Source organism: Scyliorhinus torazame, chromosome 16 (assembly GCF_047496885.1).
Source record: "Scyliorhinus torazame isolate Kashiwa2021f chromosome 16, sScyTor2.1, whole genome shotgun sequence".
NCBI classification, from domain to species: Eukaryota; Metazoa; Chordata; class Chondrichthyes; order Carcharhiniformes; family Scyliorhinidae; genus Scyliorhinus; species Scyliorhinus torazame.
Window position 1 is genome coordinate 38,125,077 of NC_092722.1, and position 21,230 is coordinate 38,146,306.

The window sequence follows — 21,230 nt, forward strand, 5'->3', positions numbered from 1 at the left end:
TTCCTTGGTTATGTCGTTAAAAATATTCTATTTGTCCTGCTCTTTATCTTTTTTTTTTAAAAGGTTTAGCTATCTCCACGTATTAGACTTGATGTGCTGACAATTAAACTAACTCTTTGGGAACATTTCGGTCACTTTTCTTTAAAGAAAAGAAACAACAGAGCCAAGAATGACCTAGGCCCACAGTTGGAAGAAGTGGTTTGTTATGACATGCTGCAACAAATGCTATGAGTATCTACATTAGCTCTTGCAGTGTCAACTACTGCCCATGCACATCCCGAATGTTTGGTATTTTCCCCACCTCCAGGACTTTTATATGCAATATGTGAATCTGGATGGTCCAGAGGGTTAGACACTGACAATGTCACCAATGGGATTTGGATTTAAATCCAGCCCAGTGTAATGGGATGAAAGACTCTGGTTGAAGGTTTACCAGGCTGATTCCTGGGATGGCGGGACTGTCATATGAGGAGAGATTAAATATTCATTGGCGTTTAGAAGAGTGAGAGGGGATCTCACAGAAATTTATAAAATTCTAACAGGATTAGACAGGGTAGATTCGGAAAGAATTCCCCCAATCATAGATTATCATAGAATTTACAGTGCAGAAAGAGGCCATTTGGCCCATCGAGTCTACACCGGCTCTTGGAACGAGCACCCTACCCAAGTCCACACCTCCACCCTATCCCCATAACCCAGTAACCCCACCCAACACTAAGGGCAATTTTGGACACTAAGGGCAATTTATCATGGCCAATCCACCTAACCTGCACATCTTTGGACTGTGGGAGGAACCCGGAGGAAACCCACGCGCACACGGGGAGGATGTGCAGACGCCGCACAGACAGTGACCCAAGCCGGAATCGAACCTGGGACCCTGGAGCTGTGAAGCAATTGTGCTATCCACAATGCTACCGTGCTGCCCAATGGTGGATGAGCCCAGAACTAGGGGTCAGAGTTTGAGGATAAGGGTTAAACCTTTTAGGACTGAGATGAGGAGACGTTTCTTCACCCAGAGAGTGAGGAATCTGTGGAATTCACTGCCACAGAAAGAGGTCAAAACGTTGTGTAATTTCAAGAAGGAATTAGATACAGCTCTTTGGGCTAAGGAATCCGAGGAATATGGGAGGAAGGCTGTATCAGAGTTTGAACTTGTTTTTTAAAAATAAATTTAGAGTACACAATTTTCTCTTCCAATTAATGGGCAATTTAGCCTGGCCACTCCAACCTACCCTGCACATCTTTGGGTTGTGGGGGTGAGACCCGCGCAGACAGGGGGAGAATGTGCAAACTCCACATGGACAGTGACCCGGGGTCAGGATTAAACCAGAGTCCTCAGTGCTGTGATGCAGCAGAGCTAACCACTGTGCCACCGTGTCTCTTTCCCCCCCCCCCCTCTCCCCCCGTTTCTATTTTCTATGTATGGAAAGATCTCCGAGCTTGAAAAATTAGGTGTACCGGGCAGCACGGTGGCTCGGACGGCACCGAGGTCCCAGGTTCGATCCCTGCTCTGGGTTAGTGTTCGTGTGGAATTTGCACATTCTCCCCCGTGTCTACATGTGGTTAGCACTGGGACTATGGTGCTGAGGACCCGGGTTCGAATCCCGGCCATGGGTCCCTGTCTGTGTGGAGTTTGCACATTCTCCCTTAGTCTGCGCTGGTTTCACCTTTGGAGTGTAGGTGGATATGCGAGGTTTGTGTGCTAAAAGGGGATCTCTGGGCATTCCTAGGGCCGGGCAAGGGGGAAAGGGACCCGGGCGGGGGCCTCCATGCTGGCCGGTTTAAGCCGGCCAGTGAACGGGAGTGAGGTGGGGGGAGGGGCTGCGGCCATCGGAGCCTGGCAGAACAGGGTCCGAGTGGTCTAGCCGGGGTGGAAAGTTGGGGGGAACGAACCGAGGTTGGGAGGAGGGGTTTTACAAGAGGCAGTGGATGGGAGGAGCTGGAGACTTTGGGGGGGGGGGGTACAACTCTTGGGTATCATGTACGGTACTCTTTCAGAGGTTGGATGGCGTTGAGTGTAGGGGGGGAGGGGGAGTGGACTCTATAGGTTAATGGTGACCCTGGGTGGTCCCGGACTCCTTTTTCTTTTTCTCTTTTTTTTGTTTCCACCGTGGGAGGGTTTGTTTTATTGGATGCATATATTGACAGGTGGGCCGTTGTTTGGGGGTGGTGGGAGGATGGGATCATTGGTATTGTTAAGGGGATTGATTTTGTATCTGTTACCATTTACTGTTTGTGGGTGGGGTGTAAATTTTTGAAGGAAAATGTGAAAATGTAGAATAGAAAAATATTTTTTTTAAAAAGGCAGCAACTGGCTCGACAATCAGCCTCAATATCTATGTGTTAGAATGGGGAACATTTAGCCAAAGATCTTACTCTATAGTACCCTCTTATAACTCTAGTTATACCAGAATTTGCGTGGCCACAGAGGTGCTGTCTCCACTTGTAGAGGAGGAGGAATGAGTACCTGAGGACCTCTGCTGCCTTGATGTTTTACTTAACCCAAAGTGAATTACTATTGCATCCTCTCTATTACAAAAAGCACCTTCTTTCACTTCCATTGAAGGACAAGGCAGCAGATACCTGGGAACTTCACCACCTGGAAGTTTCCTTCCAAGTCACACCCCATTCTAACATGCAATTGCATTGCTGTTCCTTCACTTTTGCTGGGTCAAAACCCTACCTAACAGCACTCTGGGTGTACCTCAACCACCTGGACTGCAGTGGTTCAAGAAGGTGGCTCAGGAGCACCTTAGTGATGGACAATAAAAATGCTGACCTAGCCAAAGACGCCCACATCCCTTAACAATTTTTTTAAATGCCCCATCTATCTGCCCCAGCTTCTCTACTGCTGCGTTCCTCACCCATGGTTGGCATCACCAGCTTCAGCCATTACAATGATCTCATGACTTGATCCCTCCTCTCCATGAACTTAAGCTTATTCATCGGCCCCGTGACCTGTGTTGATTCCCAGTCCAAATCCATCTCATTTTAAATTCCCATCCTCCTGTTCCAATCTTTTGCCCAGGAGGAACTACTTCTCACAGGGGATGGTGAATTTGCGGAACTCGCTGCCCCATTGTGCGGTGGACTTTGAGTCATTAAATGGTTTCAAGGAGGAGATGGATATATTTCTGATTTTTTAAATGGGTTAAAGTATACGGGGAACAAGTAGGGAGGTGGATTTTGAGACCAGGAAGAGATCAGCCATGATCTGAATAGCGGAGCAGGCTCGGAAGGGCTGAATTGCCTACTTCTGCTCCTAATTCCTATGTCCTACATTCCTCTATGTCTCTCCCAACCCAGCTACCTACAAAAAACGAGCAACTCTGGATTCTACCATTGGCAGATGCGCCTTCTGCCACCTGGGCCCATCCATTGCCCTTCAAATTCCCTTCACCCTCTGAAGACCAGTCAGATTTGGACTAGAAACATTAACAGATGCTGCCAGAGCTGCTGAGTATTATTTCCAGCACATTCTAGGTTTATTTATTCAAATCACCTTTCATTAACCTCCGCCAGCTGCTCCTTTCCTTTTGAATGTTGTTGAAGGGGGTCGGTCTAGTCGGCTTGATTAAAACACTTAAAGTTAAAGCAAAATATACTGCGGAATGCCGAAGATCTGAGACCGTTTTAAAAAGCTGGGGGGGGAACCCCAAAGGCTCTGGCAGCCTCTGGGGAGAGAGGACAAAGCTCAAAGGCTCAGAGCGACGTTCTGAATTCTCCCTCAGTGTACCTGAACAGGTGCTGGAATATGGCGACTAGGGGATTTTGACAGTAACTTCGTAGCAGTGTTAATGTAAGCCTACTTGTGATAATAAAGATTATTAATATTCAAATCCCTCTGGTCTCGAAGTCAGCTTCTTTGAGTGGGATGACAATCCTGCGTTTTCCTTTTAAATATAAATTAAAGTCTCCACACTAAGTTAGGGAGAGGGGCAGGTGCAAGCTGCAGTTTCCCATTGGTGGCCTTGCTGGGGGTGTGTGCGCTCTGGGCGTTGCCGGGTGATGATTGATGTGTTTCCCCGGGTGCCAGTTGCCGGTGCTGGGAGCAACGTCTCGGCTCTAGCCCCCTCCCCGGGCCGCCGGGGGACCCTCGCAAGCGGGCGATGCAGCAGCAGCGGCGGGGCCAGGCGCTGGACTTCGCGCTGGGCGGCGCGGCGGCGGCCGGAGCCTGCGTGCTGACCAACCCGCTGGAGGTGGTGAAGACTCGGATGCAGCTGCAGGGCGAGCTCCGCGCCCGGGGCTCCTACCCGCGCCTCTACCGCAACGCCTTCCATGCCCTGGCGCTGATCGGCCGGGAGGACGGGCTGCTCGGGCTGCAGAAAGGGCTGGCGGCGGCCATCCTCTACCAGGCGCTGATGAACGGCGTCCGCCTGGGCGCCTACTCGTGGCTGGAGGCGCTGGGCTTCACCCGGGACCAGGGCGGCAGGGTCAGTCCCGGCTGCAGCATCGCGGCCGGGGCGGCTGCTGGAGCCATGGGCGCTGTGGTGGGCAGCCCGGCCTATCTGGTGAGTCAGGTGGTTTTCGGGGTTGTGGTCTTGCTTGTGTCTCTCACTGGGTGGCCTGATGGAGGGTCACTGACCTCAAACCCTTCCCTCGCCACAGATGCTGCCTGACCCGCTGTGTATTCCCACCTCTCTCTGGGCTCTTTATTTGCTTGCAGGTCTCCAGCAGCATTTTGTCTTGTTATTCCCCCCTCCCCAGTAACTAGGTCGCGGAAGCCATTTCTGGGCATAAGTGGCAGTGTTGCCAACATCCAGCATTGCTTGTCAATAACACACTGTGGGGTGGGGGGTGGCCACCAGTCAGATGTGTCCACGGTAGCACAGTGGTTAGCACAGTTGCTTCGCAGCTCCAGGGTCCCAGGTTCGATTCCCGGCGGAGTCTGCACGTTCTCCCCGTGTCTGCGTGCGTTTCCTCCCGGTGCTCCGGTTTGCTCCCACAAGTCCAAAGATGTGCAGGTTAGGTGGATTGGCCAGGCTAAATTGCCCTTAGTGGCCAAAAAAGGTTAGGTGGGGTTAGGGGATGGGGTGCTCTTTCCAAGGGCCGGTACAGACTCAATGGACCAAATGGGCTCCTTCTGCACTGTAAATTCTATGATTCTATGAAGTAGTGGGGTGGGGGTTTGGGGACACAGATCTGATGAGTCCCCAATAAGAGGGGGACACAGATCTGATGAGTCCCCAATAAGAACAGATGGGTGGTATTTTTTACAACCAGTTGTGGGGAGTGGAGGATTAGTTTGTGATTGTTAGGGTTGAGTGTCATTGATATTCACTTGGCGTGGGCGGTTGTCGCCTGGAAACTGACACAGAAAGAAACTCATCAAAACTGCAACTAAGTGGAATCCATCCCCCAGCCCGCAGACTGGAGCCTGCTTTTTTTTTTAAAAACCTTATTATCAGCTACTTATTGAACTTTGCTTTGTTAATGTCCATTACTGCTGATCCCGCTTTTGTGCAGCTTGGAGTTATTAACTGTAATCTGGCTGCTGTTATCTGGGCTGGAACACTTCTGAAACACGTCCTTCCTGCCACACAATTTAACCTCGCACCTTTCCACTCGCCACCAGCAAAGGAACCCTTGAAATGACAACGTCAACTGCGCTGGCTGCCAGGGTGTTTAACCTGCGATTATTTTATGAATGTAACGGGGAGAGGGGGGGGGGGTCAAAGATCGCCGAGTCAATTTCATGCCGCCCGTTAATGGCCCTCAGAAAGGAAAATATCAAATTGTTCCTAACCCCAAAACAGAAAATGCTGCGCAATCTCAGCGGGTTTGACAGCCTCGGTGGGGAGAGAAAGAAGGGAGGGAGCTCGCGTTTCGGGTCTGGATTTGCTATTAACACTGGGGAGAACTCCAGCATCCGCAGTAATCTGATTTTATTCCTAAACCACCTTGCTCCGCAATCACTCTTTTCGCTTTATGAGGTCCCAATCTAACCTGCTGTTTTCCTGAATAAATATCTTGGGGGCAACGTCGCTTCGTTGCTGTGGGTTGGCAGGAGTCTCGATGAGTAGTGTTTCACTTCTGTGGTCACAGGTCAAGTATCCACCAACAGTTCATTTCATTTGAAGGACACCGGACCCTGAGGGGACAGTGAAGAAGAGACACTGTCCCATGTAGTTGGTGGGATTAATCAGCTTGATCCTATTTTGGGTAAACTTTAGCAGTGTTATTTGTACTGCACTGCTGAGTTTTCCATATGATTATTCCCTCCAAATTGTCCCAACACACGCGGTTCCCTGTGTGCAGGATTCCAGGGGAAGGTTCAATTCCCTTAGTGCATCATCAGTTACATCTTTCAGCTACAATGCCCCTGTCTAAATGAATTTAAAGTACCCAATTCTTTTTTTTTTTCAATTAAGGGGCAATTCAGCGTGGCCGATCCTCGCACCCAGCTGCTTTAGTAAGTTTTATAAACCTCGCTCCTGGACTCGCTCATTTTCTGCTTCCCATTTTAAAAAAAAATTACTTTTTCTGTGTTACCAAGCCAGGGCTCAGAGTGTGGGTCAGGGGCGAACCCCTAATCCATCTCCTCGCCTGCTCCAAAAAACAATTCAAATTGAATCCAATTCATGGTCCCCACAAGAGAGACATAACAGATCTGAGCCAAAAGGCTCAATCTACAGACACTTGATCTTAGCCAAAAGGCCGAGAAGCACGATCGCACAGTGGTTAGCACTGCTGCCTCACAACTCCAGTGTCCCGGGTTCAATTCCTGCCTCCGATGACTGTCCCTGTGGAGTTTGCACTTTCTCCCCATGTCTGTGTGGGTTTCCTCCAGGTGCTCCGGTTTCCTCCCACAGTCCAAAGATGTACGGGTTAGGTGGATTGGCCATGCTAAATTGTTACATAGTGTCCAAAAGGTTACATGGGGCTATGGGGATAGGGTGGGGGCATGGGCCTAAATAGATCATAGGTCATAGAATTTACAGTGCAGAAGGAGGCCATTCAGCCCATCAAGTCTGCACCAGTTCTTGGAAAGAGCACCCCACCCAAGGTCAACACCTCCACCCTATCCCCATAACCCAGTAACCCCACCCAACACTAAGGGCAATTTTGGACACTAAGGGCAATTTATCATGGCCAATCCACCTAACCTGCACATCTTTGGACTGCTCTTTCCAAGAGCCGGTGCAGACTCGATGGGCCGAATGGTCTCCTTCTGCACTGAAATTCTATGATTTTGTCCTCTTCATATTCTTGCTCACATTGTCCATTCTCTTTCCCTTGGTCGCGCAATGTATTTGAGCTCTGCAGCAATGGAAGCTGTCGGATAGGAGAGATGACATTAAACAAAAGATAGTGGGTCGCCGATACAAGAGGTTGGGTTTTAACTGTCTGAAGACTGGCGGGTGACAGAAGACAGAGGGAGGTTTTGTGGGCCTGCTTATTGAGACGAGGTACATGAGAACAATTATACATAGCTATCAAAGGAAATGTTGAAAAGAGCTATGAAGAGAGGCTGGTTAGGCTGGGGCTGTTTTCCTTGGAGCAGAGAAGGCTGAGGGGGGACCTGATTGAGGTGTGCAAAATTATGAAGGACATACATAGAAGAAAAACATAAAAGCAAATGACTGTGGATGCTGGAATCTGAAACAAAAAGGAAGAAACATTTCCCCTTAGTAGAGGGGTCAATAACCAGGGGGCATAGATTTAAGGTAAGGGGCAGGAGGCTTAGAGGGGATTTGAGGACAAACATTTTCACCCAGAGGATGATGGGAATCTGGAACTCGCTGCCTGATTGGGTGGTAGAGGTGGGAACCCTCACAACATTTAAGAAAGATTTAGATGAGCACTTGGAATGTCGTAGCATACTAGACTATGAACCAAGTGTTGGAAAATGGGATTAGAATGGATGGGTGCTGAGGGCGGCATGTGGCACAGTGGTTAGCACTGGGACTACGGTGCTGAGGACCCGGGTTCGAATCCCGGCTCTGGGTCACTGGCCGTGTGGAGTTTGCACATTCTCCCTTTGTCTGCGTGGGTTTCACCCTCACATCCCAAAGGTGTGCAGGTTAGGTGGATTGGCCACGCTTAAATTGCCCCTTCATTGGAGAAAAAAAAACATAATTGTGTACTCTAAATTTTTTTTTTAAAAGAATGGATGGGTGCTTGATGGCCAGCACAGACACGATGGGCCAAAGTACCTCTATCTGTGCTGTAAAATTCTATGACTTCTTCATTTGTATCAGTTTCGCCCTTTTGTTCAATTATATAGAAATTGATCTCCCCGGCACCAGTGGCTATTGCAAGGAGCCCATGTTGGAGCTGTCCATGTGAGGATCCTGGAAGCAGCAATTAGTGCAAGGGATCCAGGAGCAGCAACATTTGGGAGCAATGTGAATCGGTGTAAGAAACATCATTAGTAGCTCTCAGTATGAGGGGGCCATGGTAGCAGAGACTAGTGCAAGAGCCCAACAGCATGGATGAGTATAAGAAGACCTAGTTGGTGCGAAGAATGACAGTCGCGGGGGTCAGTTTTGATTCCTAGGGGGAAAACTGCTGTGGTCACTATGTGTAGGGTCATGGAGAATCTTCTTGTAAACATTTATAACATCACCACAATGGCCCCAGAGCAGATCTCCATCCTCCCCTCTATTGTTGTACTCTCAAGTTACTCCCATTTAACTAAATGCAAAATACTGGAAATCTGAAACAAAAACAGAAAATGCTGGGGGGAAAAACTCAGCAGGTCTGGCAGCATCTGTGGAGAGAGAAACAGAATTAACGTTTTGAGCCCTTATGGCTCTTCTTCAGAGCTCTGAAGAAGTCACAGGGCCTCGAATCTCCACGGATGCTGCCTGATGCATAGCCAATGAATACATTTGAAGTGCTATTACAGTGAGTGTGTAGGTAATGGGTGGCACTGTGGCACAGTGGTCAGCACTGCTGCCTCACAGCTCCAGGGACCCGGGTTCAATTCTGGCCTCAGCTCACTGTGCAGAGTTTGCACGTTCTCCCCGTATCTGCGTGGGTTACCTCCGGGCGCTCCGGTTTCCTCCCACAGTCCAAAGATGTGCAGGTTAGGTGGATTGACCATGGTAAAATGCCCCTTAGTGTCCAAAAGATTAAGCGGGGTTACTGGGTTACAGGGATAGGGTGGGGACGTGGGATTAAATAGGATGCTCTTTCCAAGGGCCATGCAGACGTGATGTGTTGAATGGCCTCCTTCTGCACTGTAGGGATTGTATGATTCAATGACATGACAGCCATTTTGTGCATAGTAAGGGCCTGCAACCAGATACCTGCTTTTGAATGTCGTTAGATGAGAGAGGGATGATAGCGAGGATGTTGGCACGTCAGCCTGTTGTTCAGTGTCCTGTGCAAATTAGGCAGGGACACATGACTCCTATCATTGGATGATTGACAGAATCAGTCTCCAGGGCTTAGGATTCTTCCAGCCCAGTTCCTGGTATTTGGACAATCGTATACCAGTTATCAGAATAGGCACACAAATCCTGAAAACTGGTTGGGAGAGTTGGTAAGGTGAGAAGGGGTATGTGTGTTACTTGGGTTTATAAGTAAAAGGAATGGAATTTAAATGCAGAAAAATCACGCTAATGGTTCATTAATCATTGGTTCGGCCTGAGCTGGAGGATTATGGACAATTCCCGGGTGCCACACTTTTGGAAAGGGGTAAAGGCCTCAGAAAGGGCACAGGGAAGGTTTACCAGGAATTTAAAAATTAAGTTCTGAGGAGAGTTGGGCAGGGTATGACATTTCTTCTTGAAACAGAAGGGTACAGAGGCGATTCACCAGGATGCTGCCTGGACTGGAGGGCATGTCTTATGAAGAAAGGTTGTGGGAGCTTGGGCTTTTCTCACTGGAGCAAAGAAGGCAGAGAGGTGACTTGATAGACGTGTACAAGGTGATGAGAGGCATGGATAGAGTGGATAGCCAGAGACTTTTCCCCAGAGCAGAAATGGCTGTCACGAGGAGACATAATTTTAAGGTGATTGGAGGAAGGTATGGGGGAGATGTCAGAGGTCGGTTCTTTACACAGAGACTGGTGGGTGCGTGGAATGCACTGCCAGCAGAGGTGGTGGAGTCAGAGTCATTAGGGACATTTAAGCGACTCTTAGACAGGCACATGGACAGCAGTAAATTGAAGGGGTGTAGGTTAGGTTGATCTTAGATTAGAATAAATGGTCGGCACAACATCGTGGGCGGAAGGGCCTGTACTGTACTGTACTGTTCCATGTTCTAGAAGGCTGAGTGTTGACCGAGTAGATATTTTCAAGATGGTGACAGGTCTTGCGAGACTAGTCAGAGTAAAATTATCCCCCTGGCAACTGAGTCAATAACTAGAGGTCATAGATGTGACATCATTAGCAAAAGACCTGGGGGGCGGCATGGTGGCGCAGTGGTTAGCACTGCTGCCTCACGGCGCTGAGGCCCCGGGTTCGATCCCGGCCCCGGGTCACTGTCCATGTGGAGTTTGCGCATTCTCCCCGTGTCTGCGTTGGTCTCATCCCCACAACCCAAAGATGTGCAGGGTAGGTGCATTGGCCACGCTAAATTGTCCCTTAATTGGAAAACAATTAACAAAAGACCAAGAGGAGAGAGATAAAGAGAACATTTTTCACGCAGAGTGGTCGGATTCTGGGATAGTCCACCTGAAAACACAGTGGAACTGATTCCAAAGATCATTTTGAAAAGGAGCTTGACAGCTACTAGAAGTTGAGCAACTTACAAGCTTGCATGTAAAAAGCAAGGATATGAGACGAAGCATGACTCTAACAAAGAGCCAGCTCTGACATCTGTACCATTATTTTCTCTGATTCTTTAAATTTAGCCAGTGGACAGTACTGAAAGGCTACCTAGTTGTATCTGGTTTAAACCCAGCTTCTCTCCATACAATTGGGCATCCCTAAATACTGACTTTTGTCAACCTATCCCTCAGCATGCTGGCCTTGTTTAAATGGAATACCTTCCTATAGGAGCAAAGGGTGCAACTTGCTTCGGCCAATCATAAGCTTGAGATTCACAGTTTTGAGACTCAGATCTGGGGCGAAATTCTACGGAAACGGCGCGATGTCCGCCGACTGGTGCCCAAAACGGCGCAAATCAGACAGGCATCGCGCCGCCCCAAAGGTGCGGAATGCTCCGCATCTTTGGGGGCCGAGCCCCAACATTGAGGGGCTAGGTCGGCGCCGGACGAATTTCCGCCCCGCCAGCTGGCGGAAAAGGCCTCTGGTGCCCCGCCAGCTGGCGCGGAAATGACATCTCCGGGCGGCGCATGCGCGGGAGCGTCAGCGGCCGCTGACAGTTTCCCACACATGCGCAGTGGAGGGAGTCTCTTCCGCCTCCGCCATGGTGGAGACCGTGGCGGAGGCGGTAGGGAAAGAGTGCCCCCACGGCACAGGCCCGCCCGCGGATCGGTGGGCCCCGATCGCGGGCCAGGTCTCCGTGGGGGCACCCCCCGGGGCCAGATCGCCCGGCGCCCCCCCAGGACCCCAGAGCCCGCCCGCGCCGCCTTGTCCCGCCGGTAAGGTAGGTGGTTTCATTTACGCCAGCGGGACAGGCATTTTAGCAGCGGGACTTCGGCCCGTCCGGGCCGGAGAATCGAGCGGGGGGGGCCTGCCAACCGGCGCGACGCGATTCCCGCCCCCGCCGAATATCCGGTGCCGGAGACTTCGGCAACTGGCGGGGGCGGGATTCACGCCAGCCCCCGGCGATTCTCCGACCCGTTGGGGGGTCGGAGAATCTCGCCCCTGGTCATAACCTGCCACAAGAGACATATGGGGTGGGAATGATTGTCTTCCCCATGTCCCTTGTGGAGTACGTTAAGGGGGAAGGGGGTGAAACCCACGCAAACTCAAGAATGTGCAAACTCCACATGGACAGTGACCCAGAGCCGGGATCGAACCTGGGACCTCGGCGCCGTGAGGCAGCAATGCTAACCACTGCACCACCGTGCTGCCCTTAGCATCGCCTGTTAAGACCCGGTTGGGAACTACCCAGAGATGTGTATGCCTTGAAAATAAACCTACGTTTCTTTGATACAATTCACTGTGGACTCTACGTGACTTCATAAACGGGATGGCTTTATGTCGCTGTCATAAACCCAGCTGACTGAAACAAAAAGTTGAACACTTAATTCTGCAATAATTTAAATAAACATGGCTACAGAATTCACCCAATGCTATTCCCCACCCCCAGAGTAAATGTCTGGTTTAAAAACCTTTGATAACAAGCCCATCTGTAAAATGATCAGAATATTTGTTTAATCTCCCTAAAATATTGCTGTTCGGTTCAATGTTGGTGCCTGATGGATGGAAGCAGGGCGATCCTCAGGTGTTCATGAGGCGGGTTAGTCAGGTAACAGAAGAATTTTGGGGTCTGTTAAAAGTAACTCCAAGCAGTTAATCACTATCCTGCTTGTCACATGTTCCAGTTGCGGACTCAAATAGATTTTCCACAGTTTCAACCAGCAGAAGGATAAAAATTCTGTAGGCTCAAGTTATATACTCAGAACTCTTTTTAATATAAATTTATTTTATTTTTTTATAAATTTAGAGTACCCAATTCATTTTTTTTTTCAATTAAGGGGCAATTTAGTGTGGCCAATCCACCTAGCTTGCACATCTTTTGCCAACCACTGTGCCACCGTGCCACCCCTTGGTTCACTTCATACTAAGTGAGGAACTGCCAACCTGTAGTCAGGTACACCATTTTCCATTGAAAGCGGCAAAGGCCCTTAGAATTGTGTTCCTTGCTCTGTGACGGGGAGCAGAAAACCAATCAGGGTTCCTGCTCCTGATCGCTGAGCAGTTACCCGACTGGAAAGCTTGCGTGTGTCAGGGCAGGATTCAAGCTCAGCTGTGATGCCATCGGCTGGTTGTCTGATATTTGGAAACCACTGCTTGAGTTTACACATGAAGAATGGTTGGATTGACGCACTGGAGGGTGGCTAGCACTCATGGACATGTATCCCACGAGGAATCAGTGCCTCCACGAGAGGAGAAAACTAGGTGAAATATAATAGATCTCTAATGGAACACACATATGAACTTAATCTGTTTGCACAAAATTTTGGGGGGTGAAATTCTGCTGTGTGTAAATTGATGCACCCTTGAAGTCCATGAGATGGGTGTAGCTACACCTCCGGGTCTGCATCGGTTCAAGAAGGCAGCTCACCACCAACTTCTCAAGGGCAATTAGGCACGAGCAAAAAATTCTGGCCTAACCAGTGACTCCCACACCCATGAATGATTCTTTTTTAATGCAGCTCCCAGGGTGTATACCCTGAAGACAGTTGAAAGGTATTTGCATGTGCACCAGTTTCTCTGTAAATTGGAAGTGATTGCTTTTCTTCCTTGGAGCTAGTTTTGCCATATGCACGTCATACATGTGACTTTTTAATAGTTAGATTGAATGATGCACTTTTCGTAGACTGGTAAGTATATTGCTGCATACTGTAGAATGCTCATGTATCATTATTTCTTTCATGGTGTGGTATTGCCTCTTTAAGCCAATAGTGTTGAATTACGGTTGAGTAAATTTAGCTCGGCCTAGGGACAGTCAGAGATAAATTTTGTTTGGGCAAGGAATATTTGCGAAGTGCAATGTATTTGCCAATTTTGGGCTGTAGCTCAGAAATACGCATCATTTTAAGACTGTTTTGATTCTGTAACGACGTGTCAGGTCAAGAATAAGGTGCTTGTGTCCGCTTCATACCACTTTAATTGTATTGGTAACAAGGCACTCATGGCGTCGCAAACAGAGAGTCGAACGTTATGCGATTGCAAAGGGGGATTGGGTTGTGGATCATAGAATGATAGAATTTACAGTGCAGAAGAAGGCTATTCGGCCCATGAAAGAGCGCCCTACTTCGGCCCACACCTCCACCCTATCCCCGTAAGCCCACCTAACCTTTGAACACTGAGGGGCAATTTAGCATGGCCAATCCACCTTACCTGCACATCTTTGGACTGTGGGAGGAAACCGGAGCACCCGTAGGAAACCCACGCAGACACGGGGAGAAAGTGCAAACTCCACGCGGACAGTCACCCGAGGCTGGAATTGAACCCGGGTCCCTGGGGCTGTGAGCAGCAGTGCCACGTGCTGTTATGGATGTGTGTATTGTTGGGGGTGGGGATGGTGATTGCACATCTCAAATCAGAGCATTTGAAATGAATGTTCTGGGAAAGCTGCCCAGAGTCAATGAAGCAAGTGTTGTTTGATTGATTCTTAGAAAGTAAATAATTTATATTTTCTTTACCCATTGCAGTGAAATAATTAATTAGATTTTACAGCTTCATAATTACATTTTGCTGAACGATGTTTACACATTCTCAGTGCAGACAACAAAGGCAGATGTTGTTTTCATCTTCCCCATCTATCTCCTTGCTCTCATTTGGGAAAACAACCACTTAAATCCTATTCCCGCCTGGGAAAAGACGTGCTTCGAGTTGTTGCTGTGAGCTCGTCCAAGCTCTCACGAGAAACCTCCAAAACACTTGCTCCGTTGACTCGCCCCATTTCCCACAAAATTCATTTAAAGTTCCCTTATTCGAATGGTGCAGCCAGCATCTCCCCGACATCCTCTCCACATTCACGTTGCAGCATCCCTTTCCAATCGCATGGCCTCTGACTCGCCCTGAATAACGTCCGAGGAGCCTCGGCGCTACCGTATGAAAAAATAGTTTGCCCCGGCAGACACAGCCACCTTACGCTTGATGTCACTTGTTGTTGCAGAATCAAGACAATCTTAATTGCTGAATAATGTACTGGGAAATGTGTGCACATCTGTAGCTCTACCAGCTCGTCAGTCAACAGTGATAGTCCCTAAGAGAATTGCAGTTCAGCCCCAGGCTTTTGAGAAAGGCTGAGGCCAAGTACATTCAGGGAACTATTATAAGCAGTTGTTTTATAGTGGGATGTGTCAGTTTTACATTTTATTTTAAGCACAATTGGAAGCTTGCACACTGGGAAACCACAGCTTATGATGTGTAGGAAACCTGCTTTTCCGAGAAAATAAGAAGAAACTTGCATTTGAACAGCACCTATACCAACCTCATGGGCAGCACGGTGGTGCAGTGGTTAGCACTGCTGCCTCATGGCGCCAAGGTCCCAGGTTCGATCCCGGCTCTGGGTCACTGTCCGTGTAGAGTTTGCACATTCTCCCCATGTTTGCATGGGTTTCGCCCCCACAACCCAAAGTGGATTGGCCACACTAAATTGCCCCTTAATTGGAAAAAATGAATTAGGTACTCTAAATTTATTAAAAAAAGAAAAGAAAACCTATCCCAACCTCAGAATGTTCCAATATGCTCTACAGTCAATGAATCTACAGTGCAGAAGGAGGCCATTTGGCCCATCGAGTCTGCATCTGCCCTTGGAAAAAGCACCCTACTTAAGCCCAGACCTTCACCCTATCCCAGTAACCCCATCTAACCTTTTTGGACACTAAGGGCAATTTAGCATGGCCAATCCACCTAATCTGCACATCTTTTGACCGTGGGAGGAAACCGGAGCACCCGGAGGAAACCCTCGCAGACACAGGGAGAATGTGCAGACTCTGCACAGACAGTGACCCAAGCCAGGAATCGGACCCGGGTCCCTGGCGCTGTGAAGCAACAGTGCTAACCACTGTGCTACTGTGCCGACCAAAGTAGTGTTTGATGTATAGTCACCATTGTAATGTAGGAAATGTGGCAGCTAATTTGTGCACAGCAACATCACAAGTAACAATGTGATAATGACCTGGTGATCTGTTTGTGATGTTGATTGAAGGATAAATATTGGACAAGACACCGTGGTGAACTCCGTTCCTCTTCTTCAAACTAGTGCCATTGAACCTGTCGCACCCAGCTGAACAGGCAGATAGGGCCTTGGTTAATATCTCATCTAAAAGACTGACTCCCTCAACCTCACACTGAAATGTCAGCTTTGCTTTTCTGCTCAAGTTTCTGGACTGGGACTTGAACCCACAACCTTCTGACTTAACAGCCAAGGGGGCTACCCACTGAACCACAGCTGCTAAATTGAACTTATTAGCTATATGAAGATGGGTCAGTTGAGTGGGATACCGGAAAGTGATCTGTGCCCAAGTGTTACGTAACGCCATTCTTTATGTCAAAAGTGATTTAATTTATTTATTGACTGAAAACCACTGAGTTTTAAAAGACTGAAACAACGTACCAGTTACTTGAAACAACAGCTCTAAGATGGCTGGACATTTGCTTGACTATATCTCACAAATTCCAACGTCATTGCTACAGAGTCACCCATCTGGAAATCCTAGAAACAATCACTTTGAAGAGTAAGAATGGGCCCTCTCCGAATGATTTTCAAAGCAGCCAGACAATCATCTGGGTAATCAACAGCGCAGGGTCCAAGCACCAGATGTAATCTCCTCAGACGATGATCTCTGGCTAAAAGAGGAATTCATCCAGCCATAATCTAATCATATAAACCATGGGCCTGGAATCCACTAACCATGACCATATTATGGTAACTGGTTGGAGAGCAAGGATCATGTGACAAGCCAACGAACCCTCTTTTGTGTTTAAGAAATTGCCTTTCTCCAGCTCATGGAACTGAGGCAGAAGACATGCTGAAGAGGTCCTGAAACCACCCAAGTCATCACCCTCCCAGATCTGCATTCTGTAACTTGTGTTTGTGAGTGTGTGAGTGAACCTTAGCGTAGGTGTGCATGGAATTCAGAGCGTTTTTATTATTTTTATTTAGACTAGGTTAAGTAGAATAAATATTGTACTTTATTTCTTTTATAAAAATCTTAAAGAAAATATGTCTATGTGTCTTTTACGGTCACTGCACTTGGACAGGAAAACAAGTCCTGCATTGGCAAGCATTTCCTTTTTCTTTAAAGCCTGTTGTGATCAGACAAGGAGAGGGAAAAGAGGGCAGCCATTCTAGGCCTCCTCACCTGACCGGAACAGTGAGGGACAAAATATAAACGCCCAAAGAGAGGCATCCCCATCTTCTCAGGGGCAATTATGGATGGGCAACCAACTCTGGCCTTGTCAGCATTGCCCATGGCCCAATAAAAATTCTAAACGGCTGGAACAAACCTGGGCATGTGGAGGTGACGGCGGTTGTTGTTTAAGGGAATCCCCGCGCACAACGGTCTCTACTCAGTTCTCTCTAATGTTATGGTTTGTAGAAGAAACCCGTGAGTATCTTTGAACAACTGCATTAATAGCCATGGAATTCAGTACTTCAATCTAACCTCGGGCTATATGCCAGCAGCATGGTTGAGCTTTTTGCTGCTGTTTTAAGGTTGTGCGTGGCCAGCTGAGCGAGCTGCGATGCTGCCAGACCTGGTGTGCGGGATTCACTGATGACTGCCAGTCATCTGAAACTTTGAGTCCAAAGTGGTTTTGTTCATTAGTCTGAGGGAGCCTGTTTCAGTTCAAAGTCATTTCTACTTGTAAACCTCTCCCTTTATGTTCACACCACTGGTCAGAGGTGGCTAACCAGACGTGAAGGGTGCAGTGACCCAGTTTCCATGCTCACATGGCGATTGTTCCTGCTGCTCCTTTTGCCATCCTGTTTAAAGGAAAACGTAGACGAGGCTGAGATTGAAATAGTATTGGATCATGAGGACAGCAGGATCTGTTCCACTGGATTTACACATTTGCGAAGCTGAGGAAAACAACAGCTGCTTCTCTTCATGACCTGTGATACATTGTTAGGTATGTGACTGTGTATAGCTTGTGGGAGCCTCTCAGTCGCCCCTTTAGGTATTTCAGCTCTGTTCACTGAGTATGCATGTGCTCTTTGTTGCCATTTTAAAAATTCATTTCTGGAATGTGGACGTCGCTGGCCAGGCCTGCATTTCTGGCCCGTCCCTATTTGCCCTTGAGAAGGTGGTGGTGAGCTGTGTTCTTGAACCGCTGCAGTCCATGTGGTGGAGGTACACCCACAGTGCTGTTTTGTAAGGAGTTCCAGGATTTTGAAGGGAACGGCGATATATTTCCAAGTCAGGATGGTGAGTGACTTGGAGAGCAATTTCCAGGTGGTGGTGGTGTTCCCATGTGTCTGCCAACCTTGTCCTTCTAGCTGTCGTGGGTTTTGTAAGGAGCTGCCTAAGGAGCCTCGGTGAGTTCCTGCAGTGCACCTAGTAGATGGTACACATGACGAATGTGATATAAAGGTTCTGCATTGCACACATGGCTGCTACTGTTCATCATAGGTGGAGGGAGTGAATGTTTGTGGGAAGGATGCCAAACAAGTGAGCTGCTTTGACCTGGATGGCGTTGACCTGCACGATTGTTGTTGGAGCTGCACTCAACCAAGCGAGGTGGAGAGTATTTGGCCACTCGAGCCGTCTCCACCATTCAATTAAACCATGACTGATCTTCTCAGTGCCATTTTCCCCACAGTATCCCCATGTCCCTTGATGTATTTACTACCTATAAATCCAGCAATCTCTGTCTTCAACATGCTCAATGACTGAACCTCCACAGTCATCTAGGCTAGAGAATTCTAAAGATTCACCACCCTCTGAGTGAAGAAATTCCTCCTTATCTCAGTCCTTAATGGTCCACCTCTTATCCTTAGACTGTGTTCCTGGTTCTAGATCCCCGAGCAACCTTCCTGCATCTACTTTGTCAAGTCTTGTAAGAATTTTCAATGAAGGGGTGGCAGGGTGGCGCAGTGTTAGCACTGCTGCCTCACGGCACCGAGGACCCGGGTCACTGTCCGTGTGGAGTTTGCACATTCTCCCCCTGTCTGCGTGGGTTTCGCCCCCACAACCCAAAGATGTGCAGGTTAGGCGGATTGGCCACACTAAATTGCACCTTTATTGGAAAAAAATAATTGGTACTCTAAATTTATTTTTAAAATTTAAAATAATTTCAATGAGATTGCTTCTTAATTTTCTAAACTCTAGGGAATGCAGGTGCAGTCTCCTCAATCTCCCCTCATAGAACAAGCCCACTATCGCAGGATTAGTCTGGTGAATCTTCATTAACCTCCCTCCTTGGCAAGCATATCCTTCCTTAGGTAAGGAGACCAAAACTGTACACAATACTCCAGTCACACCAAGTCTCTACACCAGTGGTCCCCAACCATTTATCCACCATGACACATATTTATGCTAGAAAAGACCTTGGGCTGGATTCTCCATTTCTGAGGCTAAGTGCCAAATGGAGAATCCGCGGGAGGTTCACGACAGGAATATCGGCGAGAACCACTCACCGATTCCAGTACTGGTGAGGGGCTAGCAACGGCGCCGCTTGAAACCCCCGTGGATTGTGCCAAAAACGGCTGGAGAATAGCCGGGACCCGGGCTGCGCTAGCACAGGTTGACCTACACAGGCCGTGCCGTAAAACATGGCGCCGGCTGTGCTCGAACCCTAACCCGCCAACTGTGACCGCACGACCTACCCCCTGGCCACCCCCACCAGTCCACCCAGCCCTAGCAGAAGCCCCCCCCCCCCCCCGGGCCAGCGGCACGGATCCAGGATGATTGTGGCGGCACCGAACACTGTTCACAGCCGGCATGCCGGGTTCGCAGCACGTGGACCGCGCCGTGGGGAAGGCAGCCCCTCGGGGTTGGAGCATCGCAGATGGGCCAGCTGATGACTCACTAATGTCGTTGAAACGGCACGCGGCGTGCATCACGATGACGTCGGTTTGGAGGTGGCAGAGCATGGCGGACCAGCGTCAAACCGGCACTATCCCCGATTCAGGCATCGGAATCCATTTGCCCGATCGCCGATCACGATTTCGCCGTCGGGCTGTGGAGAATCCAGACCCTTGTCTGCTGCCCCTGTCGTTCTAGATGGTGGCAGTCTTTATTATCTGTAAATTTTTTATTCCATTTTTTAATAATATATTTAGAGTACCCAATTCATTTTTTCCAATTAAGGGGCAATTTAGCGTGGCCAATCCACCTACCCTGCACATCTTTTGGATTGTGGGGGCGAAACCCAAGGAATCACGGGGAGAATGTGCAAACTCCACACTGACAGTGACTCAGAGCCGGGATCGAACCTGGGACCTCGGCGCCGTGAGGCAGCAGGGCTAACCCACTGCGCCACCGTGCTGCCCTTTTCCATTCTTAAAGTTACAAAGCTAATGCGCAGATTGGACAGGGCAAGCTTTTAATCCATCTCATTGCTTGCTCCAAAATCCCATCAAATTGAATCCAATTCATGGTCACCACAAATCCAAGCTGACAAGAAAGGGATTTGCACCTCACATTGGGCTTGATCTGACGTTTGATCTTGGCCAAAAGGCCAAGAAGCGATAAGGGGTCGTGGGTTTGGAAGGCCCTGCCTATGGAGCCTTGGTGAGTTTCAGCAGTGCATCTTGTAGATGACACTTCCTAAGTGTAGCACTTTACATGTGTTTGTGTTGTAATGGTCCTTCCTGTTTATTCCTTTATTCCCCCTTTTATTTTGCCGGTATCATTTTTGGTCCACGAGTGATTAATGAACATGTATCTTTAAGTCAAGCAACAGAGTGAATGAGGAGGAGTGGGGCTAGAATGGACTGCGCAATAAAATAGCACAGAGTATCATAACATAATTTGGGGGCTCGTCCAGGATCTTTGGAATGGTAGATGGTGACGTTTGTGTGACAGTATAAATTAAACAGAGACACCAGATTTGCAGTGATATAACAGGATGGCTCTGGAAATTGCTAAGAGTTTTCTTCAGGTGGACGGCTTAACGCTGGTTTATTTTAAAAAGCTTCAAAAAGACAAGCTCGTCGAATTGGCAGGGGAATTAAAAATAGAGGTACCAGCTAGAGCTAGGAAGGTGGTGATAACGGACGTGATTGCTCAACATTTAAATTAAGAAGAGATATTAGAAACACAGGAGAGCCCACGAAGTAGAGCAGCATCAAGGACATTTTCTGGTGGGGAAACTGAGCTGGAGAGCATTTGCTTGGGGTTTCAGCATGAAAGGGAATTAAAAAGAATAGGAAACGAAATGGAGATACAGCAAAAAGAAATGGAGAGGCAGCAAAAAGGAAAAGAAATGGAGATGGAAATGAGGAGGTTGGAGTTAGAGAGAGTGGAAAAAGCAAAAGGGAGAGAGAGAAGAAAAAGCAAAAGAGAGGAAGAAGCAAGAGAGGGAGAGAGAGAGAGTACTGGAAATTCGAGGGGTGCTGCCAGAAATTTGAGGAGAGCTTAATCTGAAAATGGAACCCAGCGGCGATATGTTTAAATTCATGTAGGCCCTCCCAAAATCCAACGGGAATAGGCAGAAACCTTTTTTAGGGCTTTTGAGAAAATAGCA

At 48.4% G+C, this 21,230-nt stretch overlaps 1 protein-coding gene across 2 annotated transcripts in view; it reads left to right on the forward strand.

Moving 5' to 3' along the window:
• The first annotated feature begins 4,012 nt into the window (after positions 1-4,012).
• Positions 4,013-21,230, forward strand: part of LOC140392738 (solute carrier family 25 member 35-like) — a 38,345-nt gene continuing 21,127 nt past the window's right edge. Inside the window, exon 1 of one of the 2 annotated variants that reach the window (XM_072478300.1) lies at positions 4,013-4,511. In XM_072478300.1, coding sequence (XP_072334401.1) covers positions 4,110-4,511 — 402 coding nt within the window. In that variant the 5' untranslated portion in view covers positions 4,013-4,109. The remainder of the gene's footprint in view (positions 4,512-21,230) is intronic. The other variant, XM_072478301.1, reaches the window with a different exon arrangement.